The sequence below is a fragment of the Aptenodytes patagonicus genome, chromosome 18 (genome assembly GCF_965638725.1).
Source record: "Aptenodytes patagonicus chromosome 18, bAptPat1.pri.cur, whole genome shotgun sequence".
Taxonomy (NCBI): Eukaryota; Metazoa; Chordata; class Aves; order Sphenisciformes; family Spheniscidae; genus Aptenodytes; species Aptenodytes patagonicus.
Window position 1 is genome coordinate 8,313,853 of NC_134966.1, and position 19,980 is coordinate 8,333,832.

At 43.5% G+C, this 19,980-nt stretch overlaps 1 protein-coding gene across 1 annotated transcript in view; it reads right to left on the minus strand.

The window, feature by feature from the left end:
• DDX31 (DEAD-box helicase 31) overlaps positions 1 to 19,980 on the minus strand; it is a 50,965-nt gene that overhangs the window by 8,975 nt on the left and 22,010 nt on the right. The window contains 4 exon segments of the mRNA XM_076355540.1: positions 2,119 to 2,299; positions 7,631 to 7,742; positions 13,752 to 13,833; positions 19,424 to 19,563. Of these exon segments, the coding sequence (XP_076211655.1) occupies positions 2,119 to 2,299; positions 7,631 to 7,742; positions 13,752 to 13,833; positions 19,424 to 19,563 (515 nt within the window).

Here is a 19,980-nt window from a genome sequence, read left to right on the forward strand (position 1 = left end):
GCTCACAGGGGCATTCCCATCCTGTTGCCCATCTGCTGGTGGGGGTCAGCTGAAGCAGGAGGCAGATCAGTGGCCTGTCCCTGGTGGCTTCTCAAAGCAGGACAATGTGGTCTCCAACTTTTTATTTTAAAATCCCTTCCCCTTGCATTTTTTTTTTTTCCAAGATATGTACATGTACAAGAAATGTCACCAGCCCAGGAACAATTATGTGGATTAGTGCTTCAATTGCACAGCTAACGTTTGCTAATGGAGTTTGCAGCAACAATTACACAGAAAGAGTCACAACTGATACTGATAAAAGAAAAAAGATTTTCCTCCTTTGAATTATTGCAGTGATTTTACTGGCAAGCCAGAGGTTTGTATCCTGCCGTTGTGCTAGGGAAGACAGTGAGCCCTTAACATTGTAATCTCAGAAGGGAGGATTATCTGTCCTGTGGAACCAACACAAAGTAGCTAGGACCGGACACACTGAGCACCTTCAGCTCCATTTCAAGTGGAGAAGAGGATTCAGGGCTCTGCTCCTACAGAGGCATCAGGGAGTCTCAAATTCCTTACACAGGAAAGGAGTACCCAGGAACAGCCCTGTCCACACACCGAAGGGGACAGAGCTGTAACTCTAGGTTTGCTACAGACTCTTCCTGGGAGAGATCCCACATGATTTTGCAGAAATGCTTTTGCATTTAAATCTATTTAAATCTACAGGCCACAGAGCACAAGTTTGTAGAAGGATCATTTCTACCAACAGATCTGCTTTTTGATTTGGCCTTGTACTTACGTAACTACAGTCAATCATATAATTAATAACTAGGAAAAAAAGACACTGCAGTCCTCCCCTTTCCTTCAGGTACTAAGCTAGTGTCTTCTTAGGGAGAAGAATAAGTAGTCCAAGCTGCAGCTGACCATTCTGAGAGGATGGACACAATTTGTCCCATGGCAAATCTGGCAGCCAGGGAACTGCTGGTGGAACTGCAGGAGAAAGCCTACAAAAGACTGCCTGTCTAGTGTAGAAAAGGTGATAAAAAAGGCCAGAGGCGGCCACAGAAGGCCTTTAAAGACAGTAAGACACATACTTTGCTCCTGATGCAGTGGTATTTGTCAAGGCCAGGGAGGAAGAGACTATCTTGTGAGATAAATCAGCACTCATACAGCCTTGCTCATAATGTGCAGGACAGTCAACTTCAAATTTGAGAAGCGAAAATATTCATTTCTCTGCTATTTCCTTGATGCTTTTATCATCCCATGCCCTACACCAACAGCAAGTACTTAGGAGCACTTTCCCTAGACAGGGATGAGGACAGAGTTGCTACTGCAGTTGATCCTGAGCCAGGGATCATAGCTCTCTGTAGGACCATGCAACTGGAAGTGGGGATGTGAATGGAAAAAACCTGGCAGCTTCTACTATGGAGGTGCTTGGCCATGATAACAGGACTGCTGCTGGAGCTCTAGCAACCAAGACCTGCGCAAGAAAGAGAACCACTCCAATATATGGGAAGTCTCACGCTTCGCTCTGGAACACTGCCTGTACCCTTCCTCATCCTTCAAGGCAGCTCTCGAGTGCAGTATAAATAAATAAAAATTAGGCTGTTTCTGCTCATAAGACTCATAGAAGATGGTGTTTTTTAAGTGCTTAGAAAATGGAAAAGCTGCAGCAAAACCCAGGCTAGTCTATGTAGGTGCATCTCCACACTTAGCAGCTTCCTTCAAAAAAGAGCATCTTTATCAGAAGTCAAACTACAAAGTGAACTGCTTGTTTTTGTTTTGTTTGTTGTTTTTTTTTTTTTAAACTGAATTCCCACTCAAATCTTCAATTAAGTTAGTTTAATAAGTGTGTTTTTTAGGCTCTCTAAAGCCATTAGAAAAAGGGGAATGAAACAACAGCTCAGAGAGCAATGCAACCTAAGCCAATGACTCAACATGATTTAGCCTCTCAGGAACAATCACACATGACCTGCCCACAGTAGGGGGGTTGGACTAGATGATCTTTGAAGGTCCCTTCCAAGCCAAACCATTCTATGATTCTACGATTCCTGGAGCAAGCACAACAACCTTGAGAAGCAAAGCACACCATAGCTTGTCATGTGGTGTTCCTCAGCTCAGGAACATCAAAAGTTGGCCTACCTTTTTGGTCTTGGTTTGGTTTTCTTCTTCGAGCCTGCAGTTGGAAGAGCAGTCAGGTTCTGGGGGGCATCTCTCATGCCAAAGCTCTTGGCCACATGACCCAGGTGGAGAGATTTGATGTGGAAGATGTGCTTGAGGTTCCTGGGATAGGTGGTATAGGCACAGAGGAAAGACTGCAGTGCTGAGGGGGGGAGGAGGAGAAAAAAAAAAGTGAATCTGTTTGCTACTGCATTTTTTTTTTTTATATATATACACACACACACACACACACACACTCTTAAAGATTCAGCTGTTCCAGCTGAAAGGACATTGGTCTTGTCCTTTGGGACACCTTCTGGTCAGCAGCTGGTAGAAAAGGTTGGCATGTTAAAAAACTGTGAAGGTTGCATAGTACTAGTACAATCCCGAAAGGAGAAGGGAGGTGGTGAAGAAGCGTTAGGAACTGAAACAAAGCTACATTAAGTTGCATCAGGTTTGCCTCTTGCAAGGATGCCCCTTCTGCCAGAAAGGGTGATGTTTGTAGCACATCTCGCAAAAAGAGTCACTGACATCAAATGGTAGCAGATAAGGGGAGAGGGGGAATAGAGATACAGGGATGAAGAGAGGGAAAGAGAAGCATGGAGGTGGCATAGGAAGACTCCTCTGATACTACAGTCCCAGTAGTCCATGCATTTTTCACCAGTTACTAGCTAGTCCCTTATAAATATCTGAGATCCAGATGGATTTCCCGACTCATCATCACACTGAGAACAGAGCTCACCTTCTCAAAAGAGAAAAATAATAGAATTGCTGCAAATTTCCCTTCACCTCTTTATATTCCTGTAACGCCCTTCCCTCAGGGCTCATTGCTCTAAAGATGATCATCCACTAATACGAACACTACCACTGCTCCTCCACGTACCCGGAACATTAACTACACCCAGGCTGTCCTCTCTGCTATGGGGAATAGAGGGACTTCTAGTAAGGAAACTCTACAGCTCAGAAAATGCCTCCCTTCAATCCCCTGCTGCTCCTCTGCTTGCTAAACCTCCTGTGTCCCCCGAGCCCTCACTCCAACCACCACCTACATCTTTCTCGCCCTCTCAACCCCTGACAGCAGCCAGCTCTAAACTCTAACCTCTCCTGCCCTTGCCTGTTGAGCCACCGGACCAGCAAGTTTGCCCACAGCTTATGTCTAATCTCCTGGCAGCAGCCGGAGATTGGAGTTTATGAACAGTAATAAAAATGTCATTTTAGCAGATCAGCTCCTGGAAGGACCCAGGGAATCCATCAAAGCTCTGTTTACTGAGTAAAGTGAACTCCTTTTCCCAATCGATGAGAAGAAAAGATTGAGTTTTTTGCACCTTCTTCCCAATTTCACAATGCTACTCTTTTAGAGGCATCTGAGCATCAAGAGACCTGTGTTTTTCCAAAAAGAGAATGCTAAATTCCAAATACCCCGTCTCAGTGTCTCATCTGAAGGCCATCCTTCTGAAGGCTTATAAACCAGCTCAAATGCTCTCAAAACCCCTATTCTGCTGCTTTTTTTCATAAAGTTATTGCTCAAATTCACCTGCTTTGAGAAGGTGTAACTCTTCAAAAGGAACAATATGAACTTGCTCCCGTTCCGAATTTGGTCCCGTTGGAGCTAATACAGCTGTCTTTCTCACAGCATTTGAAATGGTTGATACTAAAGATCCTGTTATTATGAAGGCTGAGCTCATCTCTCACAGTTCTTCAGATAGGAAAGGCTGCTGGTACTAACTCACCAGATCAGAGTTAGAGAATCAAAGTGTCAAAGGCCCCCCTCTTCCCAAAGTCCTGGCAGACAATGGCCAGATCCAGCCCTGAGTCAGAGCATGCAAAACCAGGGAGAGCTGCAAGACACTAACCCAAAGCTGAACCAACAGCCCTGCTGTACCAGCAGGTCGAAACAGCTCATGCAACTGTCTTACCTCTGAGGAGCTGAGAGCTGCTAAGGTTCATTATAGCACCCATGAGATTTAAATGAAGACCTTTGTGGGTGTGATTCTTTTTTATATCTTTACTATCAGGTCTTCAGACCTCTCAGTGTTGCATGTTTTCCAGCTTTTATGTGCAATTATAGTCACCAGATATTAAAAGGGTTTTTTTGTTGTTGTTGAAATTCTCTTGTCATTTTGTGATCAAAGAGATAGAACTTTATGTAAACAACGCAAAAAGACTGGTAACAGTGCTGGTCAGACCATAATTCATGTAAAGGTTACCTCATCTTAACGCCACAGGAGCGAACTGCCTGAGCTGTTAGAGTTTTTGCCACACCAACATGAGTCTACAAGTGTTGTATACTGGCCTGGGGTGGGATTCAGACTTGCACACATACAAGAGAGTGAATTTAGACTGGTCCTTTGCACCTGTGCATCCCCACTTTTCTATAGGAAATGTAAGTGTGGAAAGTCAAAGGAAAAAAAAAAAAAAGAGCGCTACATATGATGGAGGTTAGAGAGGTTGGTTTGTTGTTTTTTTAAACAGGGGACAAGAGGGTAATGAGATATGAAAGCGAGACAGGTGACATAACCTGTTCACCATGCTCTCAGCTGGCAGCCAGTTCCCAACGCTGGCCCCAGAGCGCGGCCTCAGCCGCACGGCTGGATAAACCGGTGGAGGCATTCTGCCAGCGTACAGAGCATGTGGGAACACGAAGGAAGAATGCACCAAAACCGCCACGGATGCAAGCATCGTGTCACAGCAGTGGGCTCCTGTAACTCTGCTGTCCCTCTCAACGCATGGGTGCTGAGGACAGAAAGGATGAGGCACAACGCTCAACTACTGGCTATAAAATGGGGAAACACGGAAGAGAAAAGCAGGGTTTGCTTCCTTACCCTTTCTGTAACCCCAGTGGCACGAAGGATCAGAGTCTCCTGAGCTCTATCTGTCCCCACAGCTCCAAAACGGAGTACCTATCACCATGCAACCCTTTGGACGAGAGTCCTCCATTTCCCAAAAGGGGGTCCACACTTCATGAGATTCGTCCTTCAGGTAGCGGGGCCCAGCCGTACCCCTCCTCCCACCCACTCACCGCTGATCAGTCAATCAAGTTTGAAGGGCAGCACCTTCACTGAACCATTTGATTTGAGTTTGGAAAGCATGGGACTGAGAGGCAGAAGGGGTGAGCGGGCAGGGAGCCACTCGCCTTTTGAAAGCAGGCTGCAGTCAAAACACTGCTTATTAACATCGACTAGGTCAGAAAATGGGGAAAAAAGAGAAAAAGAGAGAGAAACAAATGCATCTCTGGCACAGTTTCCAATTGATTGTCTGCCATGAAAGCAAAAGCCAGCTGCCATGTTAATTATTCATGATGCCTGGCGCAGAGGGGAGGAAGAGGGGGCTTATGGAAGCCACTCAGCAGTGGAAAATTTGCATATGTAGATAGCAGAGTAGGAGAAAGAGGTGGAGTGCTCCTGTACAAGACAAATGGGATGCACCACATTTCAGCATTTCCTGATGTATTTTCTGTACTTGTCCGTCGCTAAGAAAGTTATTAGTGCTGAGGTCAGCAACAAGTGTGCGTGGGGAGGGTGTGTGTGCGCACAGTGACATACGCTGTATAGAGACAAAACCACAGAGGTTTTCTAAGCGCGACCAGAGCCATTCAGTTGTTCTCCCTGTCACAGTCATTTCAGGTTAGGAGTTCGCATGGGGTATAAGGAATCCCAGGGGAGCAACAAGAAGCTCATCCATGCAGAATCAAGGATTTGATCACGTTAGTCACATGCTTTGAGACTGTGGACTTAAAAGTGCAGCTATAAAAGTAATTACACCAGTCCAGTAGCACAACACACCTGAAAACGGGTGCAAGCCTCTAACAGGAGGTTAGAGAAAGGTATTTCGAAACCCTGAGGGGGAAAAAAAAAAAAAAAAAAAATCAACACTGCAACTGTCAGAGGGGGGTGGTGAGAATCAGTACAGTGACATGCAGTGGCAGGGGGTAGAGCAAAGAGTGAAACAGTAGGATTTCAAATACCTTGCCCATCAATACGGACATGCATCATTAAAAGCATACAGAATAATTTGGGGCAAGCAGGTAGTTATAGTACAAGCTCTAGTCATTCTGCTATGTCATCACCTAACAAGTTAGTAAAACGCCAGCACCTTTGACCTCTTGAACAATCACTTCTCATGATTCCAAACAATTTTAATGCTGAACTTAACTTCCATCTTGAGATCAGCCTTCCCTTATCCAGTTTCTATGATGACATTGTACAGTTCAAAGGCCAATCTCCCCATTTGGTTTTGGATCCCTTAGTATGTGATTTATGTAATTTAGCACATATGATACACTTGTACGCACACACATACAGCAGGTATATATATAATGGTAAACAGAAATTATATAGACCATTAAAATTCATTTCCTCAAGACCCCTCTCATCCAAATCTAACTGGAAAAGCTGCAGAACTAAAATCAACAGGACTTCTACGCAAGCGTAGACACCAGGATTTGACTCAGATCAAAGTGACAAAGGAGGTGAAAAAGAAAACAATCAGGAAGGGAGACATGTGGGAAGAGGAGACTCAAAAAAAGGGGAAAGGCTCTAGTCCTATACATTGTGAGCAAGAGTGGTTTAGTCTCTTGCATAAAGAGTTCGCATTTTGTGGACTTGTCTCAATATTTAATAACCAAATTCCAAGTAATTGTCAAGGACCTTTGGGGCCTGACTTCCCGCATTCCCTTTACAACAGCTATTCAGTTTTCAGGTGCACCCGGATCAGCCTTACTGGGCAGCTGAACAGTACATAGAAGAGGGGTGCCTACATGGCACCACCTTTATGGCTCCTCTCAGGAGGCTGCTTAGTGTTTATTTTCCTACCACATCCCTGGCAAGTTTTTCATCTTTCCTCAAAATCCACCTTCCTCTGGGTTTTCCAAACTGAGAAGCAGAAGGGAAGAGTTTCTTGTACTGCTCAGTGACAACCGCTGTGCATCCTGCTTGGCAAAGACTGGAGATCAAATCCCAGATTTGCACCTAGCTGCAATTATTATTAAATCCATCCCAGTTTTTCTTCTTCCTGCCTTTTTGAGTAGTTGCCCTCTCTCTCATTTTTCTCCCATCCCACACAACAACCTCCAGTCCAAGATCCTTGCCTGTTAACAGTTGCTCCCAAGGCATCCTGGCTTACAGGCTTCAAACTCATCCCTGGTGTAAACTGAAAGCATCTAATGGGTATTGCACCAGGATGTGGTTAAGCAGGTCACTCATGACCTTCCCAGCATAACACACATAATCTATTCGCTCATGCGATTGGGTCAGAGCCCTCAGATGTGAATCCTATCGAAAGCCAAGATTAAACCTCATTTGCACGTAATATGGGAATGCAAGAAATTAACATTTAATATCATCACAAAGCCTTCTGGGCCCATCTCAACCCCCTACAGAGCCCAGTGGCCCCAAAATGTTTCTTCCAGGCCTTTTCCCTGAAGCTCTCCCCCAGAAGAAAACCTTGGCAGCTTATATGAGCCCTTCTGGAATAAACTGAAAAGAAACGCACTGACCTTTCTTTGCCCACCGGACAGTCCCCTCGCTGGAGTGAACGTAATTTTCAAATTTTGTCTGCAAGACTGTGGCCCGCTCCCGGACTTCCTGAGGGTCCGTGCCACAGGATTTCTACAAGGGCGGTGGGAGGATTAGAGGAAAGAGAGAATTTGAGTCAGGAATAATGAAGCAGTTTACAATAGATTTAATAACAGTAAAATCACACAGTAACCACCCAGGGGCCAACAAAGGTAATCCTCTCAATATTACTAGAGAAAAAAAAAATATAGATAAAGATGTTAAAGTCAAAGCAGCCAGTGAGCACTGCGTGGTGAGGAGAGTAAATCAGTTTTAATTTTGTGTTTTCTAACATCTATCACGTATCTTTTTCCCTCACTTTTTTTTTTCCCCAGGTTCAAGCGGCCAGATACCACTGCTTGTTTCCATTGGAGTTATTTGGAATAACTTCCCCCCGACTCTATACTAACAGTTTTAGACTGATGTTGCAAGTTCCCCTGTGCAGTTCCCCAAAACACCTGGCCTGTTCTTGGTACTTGTGGGGCAGGAGATCTACATTCACCCCCAAGCTCCAGAGAATGGACCAAATTCTGTACCTGTGAACAAAACCAACTAAATGAGCTTCTCACTATTGATGCCTACATGAAGTTTTCTCACTGTCAACAAGTCATACTTAACGGTAACTGCCATTATGTGGTTCCTCTAGAATAAGACAAGCCCCTTGCACCAAAGGCATGACAGAAGAAACTTCCTTAGACCAAAAGGGCAATTTTGCATGTGCTCAAGCTTTCCCAGGATCAGACTGTAGGATGCAGTTCAGGAAATGGAAAGCAAACATCCCTGGGAACAAGCTGTTACTGGGAGGAGAAAAGAGGCTGTCTCTCTCTCTTTAAAGTACCCAGGCAGAGAAAGGAAATGCAGACAAGAAAACACGAGAATTTTTGATGGAAAGTTGACAGCAAAGTGCAAAGCCAAGCATCCATGCATGTGAACCTCTCCCAAGAAAGGGCCACAGTTCTCAAAAGCTACTCAGACAGGAACCAGCATCCAAGTCCAAGAGCGCCAGATCCAAGGCAGTAACTTGATACTGGTCAACCCCTCATCTGACCAGGGCTGACCAAAAACAAACATCTAGCTCCCACGACTCTGTACTAGGCCTGTGCCAAGGCAACAATCCCGTTGTTCCTCCCCGGTAGATTTGCATGCTAATGCTGCATAAGCCTCCTTCCCTCGCAGCTGCAAGCATCACCTCTGCACTGCTGCCAGTCCAGGGGAACCATATCACACTGACACCATGAACCTCGGTGGTCATGGAAGGCAGGCAATGCTGCTGGCACCCTACACAAAATGGTTTGCTGACCCAGATCTGCCACTCTATAGCCTAACAGCAAATCTGCCCAGAGACAGACCCTGTATGCAGTCTAAATTCCCCGCACAGTGCCCTCTTTTGAACTCAGGATCCCACAGCTTCCAGCCACTGGGTTATTCTTCAGCGAAGCAGTTATGGGGACTAGAGTTCCTGCTCACGCACCACCTGGACTGACTGTCCATCTGCATCTCCAGCAAAGACAACGGTGGGTATTTTAAGGCTACATGAAGAGTCTCCCAGATTTCTGGTCTCTGCTATCTGTCTCCCAATCCACTTGAGAAAGACTCACAACACAGCCTGTTTCACAGACGCCTTTTAGTTTGACTTAATGTGCACCTATTAATCAGTTGAGACTGTCTCCAGTCGAGGGGCCTCTGTAAAGGTTTAATAAACTACAAGTGGAGCTGCCTCCCCAAAGTGGACACTTGTCGCTGTGACTAACAAGTTTCCATTGACGTGAAACATAAAACTTTCTCCCCCCCGCCTGCTCCTCCTAGCCCCCATCACTTTTCTTTTGTTAAGCCTCCTGGCAGCACAAAGTGTCACCTTCCCAGCGTTTTTTAATATGAATGTGAAATTAGTGAGGTTTGCCCTTTCCCCTGGCGGACAGAATCCTCTGTTATTAAAAAGTAAAGCACTTTAATAATGAAAACTTTTTCTCTTTTTCCTGTGTTTTAACTGTTTAAAATTAATGAGAAGGGCATAACGGTTGTCAAAGCGATATTGAAAGCCGGGTAGCCAGGACCGAATAAGCACGAAAATCCCTCCAGAGTGTTAAATAAACAGTGCTTCAGCCCCCTCTGAATCCCTCTGTTGGTTATTGTATACATTCTGTAACAGCACTCAGAATAGATCTGAGCACCGGGGAGGCAGAAAGGTTTCAGAATTCCAATAAAGGCCTCAAATTAAAGACAGCCTGGTGCGAATTCCAGGAGAAAATTAAAGAGACCTCAAGCTTAAGTGACAGGTGACTTGCTTCTGTGTCACAACTGTCAGGGGATTTAGTGATAATATGGCAATATATTACAAAGGACTTTTCTTATTCCCCCCTTTAGGTTTCAAAATGAGGCATCTCTTCTTCCTGGTGCTGGGGGGGGAAAAAAAAAGTAAGACAAAAATGAGGGATAAAAAACTAGGTGCATAATTTCCAAAGTGTGAGGTCAGTCCAAGAGAAATAAATGGGAAAAAAAAAAAACCAAATGGCAGGAAACATAATGTACTCGGAAAACAGCTTCTCCCCTCCTCCCATCCCCACCTTGTCTTTTATCCCCTTCAGCCCCTTGAGACAGATCTCATTTTAAAATTGCCCCCTAATGGGCATGGGGGGGGGGGGGGGGGGGAAATCTGTGTTTGATTCCTGCCTTCCAGGGAGGTTCATCTAAAAAAAAAATATATATATATATATATAATAATAATAAAAAAATAAATCTAAATTTAAAACTGACACAGAGCCAAACTGTGAAAATAAAACCTGCACACCATGTGAGTGTCTGGACAGATCAAATAAAACAGTGCTACTGGAAGTGCACGGGAAGCCATCCTGTATGCTCTACTCACACAAGCAAGCTTTAATCCTGCTCGTATCCTGGTTCGGATGAACAGGACAATTAATTTGAGACCTTAGACATTTTTCCAAGACCCAAAAGATAAAAGCCTACCCCAGAGGCTTGCTTGATCTACTCTCCATCTAGATGAATTTGTTACATCTGTTAAGTAAGAAGCATTATTGCCGTTATGGAGAAATAGTGGGACAGGAGAACTTTTTCTACCTTGTGTTTGCTTAGAGTAAAGCCTATTCTGGCAGATCCCTAACCACCAGCATAATGACTGTGATCAATAACAGCATCTATAAGCTAAAAGCAGAAATGGGCCTGGTTACAATGTTATTTAACCAATTCAAGACATCAGGGGGACTCCCCCAACCGCCAACTACACCAGGAAAAGACATTCAGAAGAAAGAAACTTTTGATTATAAAGACGGCAGCTTTTAGGTTTGAGAAGTTGCGATAAGTCCTGAAAGCCTCTGATTTCATTAAGAGAATATGTTAATGGGAGATGGGATTGAAACACAATAAAACTAGACTGAAGTAGAAAAGTTCTTTCTTAAAACATAATAAAAAAAAAAAAAAAAAGGAAAAAAAAGCCAAAACCCCAGGCTGTAACATCTCCTGCTTCCATTATACTTCAAAACAAAATGAAGGATTTTGTTTTAATAACAACTTTTTACTAACCTCCACACACCTTCTCTAGAACTCACCAAGTCCCCCTGCCCCCCTCCATAAAAGTTGAAAGATCAAATTTATTCTCTTTGTAGGCAGGTGAACATTCACACACCCAGACACAGACACATATATATTTTATACACCTAAATATAAAATATACATTTTACAGGCACTTCAGCTTGCTCCCTGGCTGCACACAGAAGCCCAAAAAATACATGTTCCAATGTGGTACTTACAATGGACTTTAGTTGAGGCAATGAGAACCGAAGAGCATTATAATGAGGTTCCTGTGTGCACGACTATAATATATACATGACTCAATGCACGGAGAGCTGATAAGCAAATCTTGAATGGTAACACCACAAACAGATCAGGTTCAGCTCCTCATAACAAGTCCTCAATCACTCTCTGTCCTGTGCAATGTCCCATTGCATTCCCAGCTTATTGTACCATCTTTACGGCAAACTTATGGAATTTAATAGAGATTAACCCTCCTGAAAACTTGGAAACATGCCCCTGCAGCTTCTGAGAAAGCACTGCAGACCACTTATAGAGCCTCTGATGGCAATAAAATACAAAGCTAACAAACAGAATGAATCCTTGATTGCATTTAATATATTTTTTAAGTAATTCCTGAAGAAGACTATTTGATATTGACAGAACTACTGTAATTTCATCCCTGTTAAATGATACTTCCCCCCCCCCAAAGAGAAACTTTATTTCTCAGTCCCAGTCCTTTCAGATTCTGAGTCACGTAAAAATAGGTTGTTCTGTATTTGTAAGTTCCTGCAGCAGATTCAGACCATCCTACAGCCAGAGTGGATATATTTCAGTTCCAGTGAAGTCAACAGCAAAATCCCGTTCACTTTGATGGCAGAGGGAAGAGAGGAATTCAATCCCACCTTTGACTGCAAGTGAAAGGAGCCAGCTCCTCCTGTACATGTACTCATGTACAGCACCTGGCACGGCAGGGCATGCCCAGGCAGCACGGCCGAGTAAAAACCAGAGTAATAGCTACTTTCAAATACGGTTTGGTTTTTTTATTATTTTGAAGGAAAGGGAGAAAGACAAAAGAGGAATATTTAGAATATTCTGTGCTTAAACGTGTAGAGTATTTTACAATTTGAAAGCATGGTAGAAATACCAATTTGATCAGTCCTGGTAGCAAACAGGCTTGTTAGCTTTTTATCGCTGTTCCAAAGGCAAGGATACAAAGGCACTGAGATGTTTAGGCGAGAATTTTCAAAATGGATCAACGATTTTGAACCTCCACAAGTACTGGGCTCTGACATTCAACAGCATTCAGCAGGCATTTTCTCCTGCCGCTTTTCAAAAGCCAAATCATAATTTCCTAGAAAACACGTTCTCTTTTTTGCCCACTTTCCATGAAATAACGCTTGTCCTCAAGCCCAGAACAGATAATGTTCTGTCCCATGTCAGCAACAAATTTAAAGTGCAACTTCTGCATAAATGTAATTGTTGAAAAACTCTCCAAAGGAAACCCAAAGTTACCCGTCTATAAGCACATGCGGGAGAAAAGGGAAGTATTTATATACAGAAGAACTATTTAAAATAATTTCTGCATTAACAAAGCACAACTGAACTTCTACGTATTTGTTGAACAGGTTAAGAGGTCATAATGTTCCAGACATTTAAAATATAGGCATTACAGGCTGATTTCAGTGAAAAACTGTGCAGTGGTGGGAAAGAGCTTTAAATAGAGCTGTATCTCATGAGCCACAGATCTGGCTTTCTGTGAAATATAAGGTACGTAGGAAAACTGAACATCTTTCAAAAGCGTGTTTACCAAGAACACCACAGTTCGTAACAGTCATCCGCAGGAAACGAGAAGGCTCATACATGGTGTAACAGAAAGAACGAGCAAGCAAAACAGCAACAAGAGAAAAAAAGAGCATGCTGCATCATGCTTGACGTATTCTTGACTTCCATTCAAAATGAGGGTTTTGGGAGGATTTAATTTGCCAGAATGCAGAAACGCGCAAGACATCAATTGCAAATGACTGAATTCTGTGAATTAGCAACTTGAAGGCAGACTCAAAGCTTGCCGAAGTCAAGGAAAAGATGCCTGTCAACCCAGTGAGCTTTGTTTTAGGCTCCAAGTAAATACAGATAATAAAAAAAACCCTACGTAACACAACACCAAATACATTTTCCTTATTTCTTCAGAGAAGTTTTGTGTCATTTGTGATCTCCAACAGTATTTTTGTGCAGAAAAGCCAAGGAGAACAGAAACATTGTGGGGAAAAAAAACCCAAAGCTTTTGCAGCCAGAAACCTTTACTGTCTGTTACAAAAATATTTGCTGAAGAGTTAGAAGCGACTGCTTTTTGGGGACAACAGTTTAACAATTGGACAATTGTGATATAAGGCAGTTCTATAATTATCTGCACTGCCTGACATCATGAATATACCAACCCTCGTATTGTAAAGACAGGAGCTAAGGGAGGAATACTTATGACGTTTAACTGGTAAATGAAAACTGGAGCAATCCCAAATCAGCAGAATAACTCACCTTGCTTCCTGGTCTGTGCAACTTGAAGCGATCATCTTTCATCAGGCTGGATAATACCTTCTCCATCTTTATCTCTGAAACACTGAAGCAACAAAGACAAAAAATTACCATTTCTTCTACTTTTCAAATATAGCGTGTAACAAGCCACAGGCTGATAACAGGTAGCAAAAAGACTGAGATTTACACATGCAACGTAAGAATTTATCCCTGAAATACATGAGCTCTCACCCCAGACACTCACTCAGCAACCCTAAAAGCGTAACTACTGTAAAATCTTGACCCCAGCTGAGCTGCTGCTTTCACTGGGACATTGACACAATTTTACTCACAACCTTGTTGCCGTTACAAGTCACCAACACACACTCCAATTCAAACAGAGCATCAAAATAACTGAGGGTGGACTTTCAGTTCACTGAAAGTCTCCTTGGTTCTCAGAGTAACTGATTAAAGAAAAAATTTAGGCCTTTAATTATATTTCCGTTATTTTATTAATTTTTCTTTCCTTGCATTGAGAAGCACCATGACAACTGGGAACCATTTGGTTACGTTTTCCACTAAAAGAAACTCAAAACAGAGTTGAAGCAGCTCATAACATTAATGCTTCTGGTAGATTTGCTTTATAACTATAAACAGTAAGATCTGTAACCTCCACTTTGAACCCACAGGGTGTCAAACATTTTATTGTACATTAGACACCATGGGCAGGGAGCAGAAGGTGTCTGCATTCAGCTGCTTGTGCAAGTGTGAGAAAGAGACTGAGACGTACACATACAGGCTGGAAAGATGTACTCTGCTTACTTTGCTATTTCTCCTACATCTTGTCTCGCCCCCCAGTTTAACTTCCAGATTCTCTGGAATCAGAGACATTGCTCAACCCTCATTCAAAGGAATAAAGTGCTTGGATGTTTACACACATTTTTTTCCACCCATGTTAGTGACCATGCTCCCAAAACTAAAGAACTAAAACTAAAGCTGTGTAAAGACACAGCTTCTTCCTCTTGTAGTGACTCAAGCTCAGAGGGTAACAACAGGATCCTAAAGAACTTTTCCTACCAAGCCAACTCTCCTGCAGCTGCCTTCCCTCTGGTCACATCATTGCTCTTTCCCATGAGATCTTACGTGATCCCAACTTCTTGCTACGTTGCTTGGCTCAAAGCTCAGAGACACACTTCCTGATGGACACACTCACCCTTCAATTCATTTATAGCTTCAAAAGCCACCTCTGACACCAAATACACGGTTTGATTTCCTTCCCCATTCTGAGGACTCACCTTCACTCTCATTTGAAGTGTAAAGCCAAAGCCCGGCCCATTAGGGACCCCACAGCATTTTTTTTAAATACAGGAGACTCAGTCAGCTGTCCTAGCCAGGCTTCACACTGTGCATTTATTTTCATTCTGTCGACTCACATTCCTCCTGTAGATTCAACCAGATGATTTATTCTCTAGTCCTGTTTGCAAGACACTGCTAGGTACTGTTATGGCCCAGATACTGGAAACACTTACGAACCTGCTTCATTTTAAAGTGAGCGGTCCTACTTAAGAGGTGCATTTACAGGAGACTAGAAATTCTTCCTCCTCTTTAACACTGTCTTGTGGGGCACACACACACCAGGTGACACAATACAGGAACAGCTGTGCAGCTCCAGGCCATTAATATTACAGCTGCATCCAAACTGGGTCCCACTTCCAAGGGAATTACTCAGATGATAAAAGCTGAAGTTTGTGGGCCCAAATTTTCAGCAATGGGCAAAGGTCATCTCTAGAAAAGAGACTCTCTTCCTTTTTATACCAGAACAAATCATAAATGCTGCATGGAAGCCAAGGAGTTCATTTGGGGTTACATCAGTCTAAGGAAGAGAGAAATCTTGGGGGTCCAACAGTTCTCAGACTCCTGAATCTCAGATGGTCAGAAAGATGTATGCGGTTTCCGAAAGGAAGCATTGCTGTTATTCTTCAATTCGTAAAGTATAGAAAGAAATTTTAACAACAAGGATATCCCCTTTCTCTTCACTCAAAGATCTCTAAACACCTGGTTAGGAGGAATGGATGAATCTTTGCCATACTGTGTAACAGGACACCCTGATCCTCGCCTGCTCCCCAGTCCTTCCCAGTTAAAGCGACAAATACCTTCACTTTCGCAATCTGCCTTTTCAACCTCAGCCAACTCACCACCACAACATAAGGAAAGGAAAAGAGATGGTCCAGAGAAATAGCCATCTGCCCTGGAAGGTACAGGCCAGTGTGGCCATAAGATATCTTATATGGGAGACAAGCCCCATCGTTGTGCAGCTGCGACTCCTGACATAGCAGATTCCTCCACAGAGGATGCAGAGAGAGAAAGCCAGGGGAGCGATGGGGGAGAAAGGGAAATGGAGCATAAAAAGACAACCGAGGGTTTCTCTGTTTGTTTTTGAAAAGTATAACAGTAAATTAAAACATAAAAGGCAACCACTTAAGCAAGTGAAAAGTATACCTCCCCTTCCCCCCCCAAAGGTTGCTTTGACACCGCTATGAATGAAAACGTCAAACCTTTGACATTGATTTGTCTGAGATGTCACCCCCTCTCCGATCCTCCTCTCGCCTGGCGCGCTGCCAGCTCGCAGCCTAACAGATATGTGAACTTGGTTCACAGCGGGGAGCATCATGTGAGGGGAGCGGGGGGGGGGGGCAAGCACAACCGTAGAGAAGGGAGAGAAATGACTCGTGCCTTCACGGTGATGCGTTTTCCTTTATAAATTAGTTAGGCTGCCGTTAGGAGATAAAGAAATTATCTGATAGCTGTCGAGGCAGGCGCTGCTAGATTGCAGTTGAAGGAACTAAAAGAGACATAAGGGAAAAAAAAGGAAAAGTGAACCTCACTGACTTTCTTCTGCTTCTTGCCTCCTTCCTTTGAAGGAAAATCTGTTAGTTACGCTTAGAGACGAGACAGAACATTTTGGAGTCTAACCTTTAAGGAAAAAAAAAAAAAGAAAAAAAAGAAAAGAGAAAGACGAAATGTACAGAAAACATGAGCGTGCATGCGTGTGCACACATGCATTTACAGTTAGGTAGAGGAACCACAACTTCAAGCCACACAAAGACCGAAAAGAAAGTTGCAGACAGAGGCATGCAGCTTCCTTGAGCCCCAACGGGAATTACTGATCTCAGCAGAGCCAAAGTGAGATCGTTTTGGCAAAGGCTAATGCTGCCTTTCCACAGTGGAAGCCAAGGAGAGGCTTCAGGTACCGGTGAAAATTAATTGCGAGCGATTTCCAATTTCAAAGGCAGTCATCCCTAATTCCGAAGTGAATTTTCATCCAGGAACAAAGCCACGTCTGCTCTCATTACTTCCGACTCTCAACATTTCTGGACTTACTCCCATGCATGCTGGGGTGGGTGGAGGGGCTTAAGAAAAACTCTGGGTCAGATCCTCATCCAATGTAAATCAACACGGCACTGCTCATTTACACCAACTGAAGGCTGCGGGGACCTGTCTCATGCTTTGTCTTCTTAGAAATACATATTTTATGAAGTATTTACATTTCAATAAACCCAGCGGGAATTTCATTTAAAAAAGAAAAAACAAATTAAAAAAAAATTCACAACACACACTCATCCCCGACAAAAAACCAAGAGATTTAAAAATTAAGCAAAGAATAAAAAAATGCAAACTCCAGTAACTTGTGCAGTCCAAGTCAAAAGCTATAAAGACTTAGGATAAAGAAACAAAAATTATCAGTGCTTAAGAGGATCGGTGACAGTCCAACACATGCTGTCTTTCGCCCTCGCACTGAATTAAATTGTCAGGATTATCACCATAATGCTCTGTTTATGAAGGGTAACGACAATTTGTGCTGATGGCACTTGCTGCCTTTAGCTTCAAGCTGCCTTCCTGCATCTTCTCTGTAATTCATCAGCTCTCTTTTCTATCCCGTTGCCCCTTCTCACACCATGCGCTACTATGTAGGAAGAGCAGAGGACACATGACTGCGAACAGGCCGAATCGCCCACCCACGCCAATTAGACGCTCATTTTCTTCCATCTGAAGACGGGGGTCAAGGAAGGCAAATTACACTCCTTTTTTGGCAAGCGCCTTATCTGCAGGGCAGCACGTTTTATGAAGACCGTAAAACAAAACAAACAAGAAAAGACAATCCCCAGAGTTGTTTGGCTCTACTGATTTGAGAAGTGGAGGAAAAAAAAAAAAATTCAAATAAACCTCCCTCTGTTCATTCAGCACAGTCTTCTACAGATTCCTGAAGAACAGTGGCTAGCTCAACAACAGGTCTCCTTAGCAGATATAATTACCAGCGTGAGTGACACTGCTCCTTAAACTTGTTAAAAAACAACAAAATCGGATAAAAGTATTAACATTTAAAATAAAAAAAAAGAGGGAAATTTCCCACTCCTTCCTCCAACACTTCCAAAATATTATAAAATAGAAAAATAGAACTTTCCACTTGGAGTTAAAAATTCACAATTATGTGGGATTTCACCTTTAAATGTCAGTGCTGTTTGTTACATGAAAAAAAAACCCTGTCAGCTTAGCCCTCCATGTCTTGCTGGTGTCTGCTTAATAGATAGTTACCTGGGATGATGGATGGCTCTTTGTTAGACCACTAAATGGCTCACAGCCTAGAATAAGCCTGTATTTACTGCCAACATTTGTTTGTTTCAAGGATGCAAAACCAAATTCGACTCCAAGCAGCTGCACCCGACATAAACATAAGAAATAAAAGAGAACTAATTTGTGCATGAGTTTACAGGGCTCCATCAACACTAGTACAACACTAAAGGGACTCTACTCGGCTGATGTTCTGAAATGCCGAGAGACAGCAGTGCAGGGAGCAAGGGGAGTCACATATATCCAGCTCGCTGCTGAGGAGGCTTGAGACCTGATAGCACTCCTGACTAGCGATGCTGAGCAGCGAGTTGTGGTTTTTCTCCACAAAAGGACCATTGTGCAAGCAGAGCTGGACTAAAATCTCATCATGTGTCGGCCATCAGGTAGCTGACTGCACATTGCGCTGGTCCTTACCCAGCCTGGCTTGCTCTCCTTACTGTCTACTCCCAAGTCTGAGCTAGAGCCGGTGTAAGAGAAGCTTTCTCAGCTAGCTTGGAAGCACACCCCACTTTTGGTCTGCAGAGTCCACCCCCCTTATTGCCTTCCAGGACCATACTGGGCACTCACCACTCGCAAAAGCCTCTACTATTCCTGTCACAAGCCACTTACACAACACATCTTGGGCAATTACCTGCCAGATATGACCCACAGCTCCCTAGCTATTTCTCCGCCGGATCTCTCCTGAAGAGAAAGCGCAATCTCTGACAATATGGTGCTATGCAGGCAGATGGCCAGTTAACATTTGACAGGCTCATTTGACTTGTGATCTCCACATAGCCACGATTTGAACCCAGGGCCAGAGAGATAACAATGGAGTGCAAAGGATCTCCGACTATCGTCTCCTCCTCTCTGCCTCTCACCACACACACTCACTCACGCACAATCTGTCAGGCTGATGATTTTCACACACTTTCCTTTTCTCCTTTTGCTAGTCTGGGGCCAGTCCTGGATCACAAGAATTAATAAATTCTTATTAAAACCTGCACGAGACACAGTCCCGCTGAAAGTGCCATGGAAGGTTAATTAGCAAGGATGAGCTGAAACTTTTGTTCGCGTTTCTGACTCACTTAATCTTGTGAGAAGCCAGCAAGCTGACATATTCTGCCTCCGAAGGCGCCAGGACAAGCAGGCTGTTCCCGTGACAGCCAATGCGAGCCGTCCTCCCGATCCGGTGGATGTATTCCGCAGGTGAAGCTGGAGCGTTATACTTCAAAAAGGGAACATGAGAAGGGAAAGGAGGAATTAACAGAACACAGTGTGTTAATTATAAACGAGACACTCAGCCCACTCATCTGAAACAAAAGGGATCTTCGCAAAACCCACATGCTGTACCTCCCTCGGAACTGGCCTGTTTATAAGAGCCCATCGGGCTCATCCCTGTAACCATCACTCAGCCCCCTCAGCCACAGCAGTTTTTTGACATGTGAATGTGACACATTGGCCAACTTTCAGATAATAGGACAGTTTCCCCATCTGAGTGTCTTCTCTTTGCCTTTTACATTTTATTTCTATACAGGCACATCAGGAACCTGTTTGCTTCCCTTAAAAAAAAAAAAAAAAAAAAAAAAAAAAATCCCACAAAGACCTCAAACCAAACAACCCCCAGGACTGCCCATACAGAGTG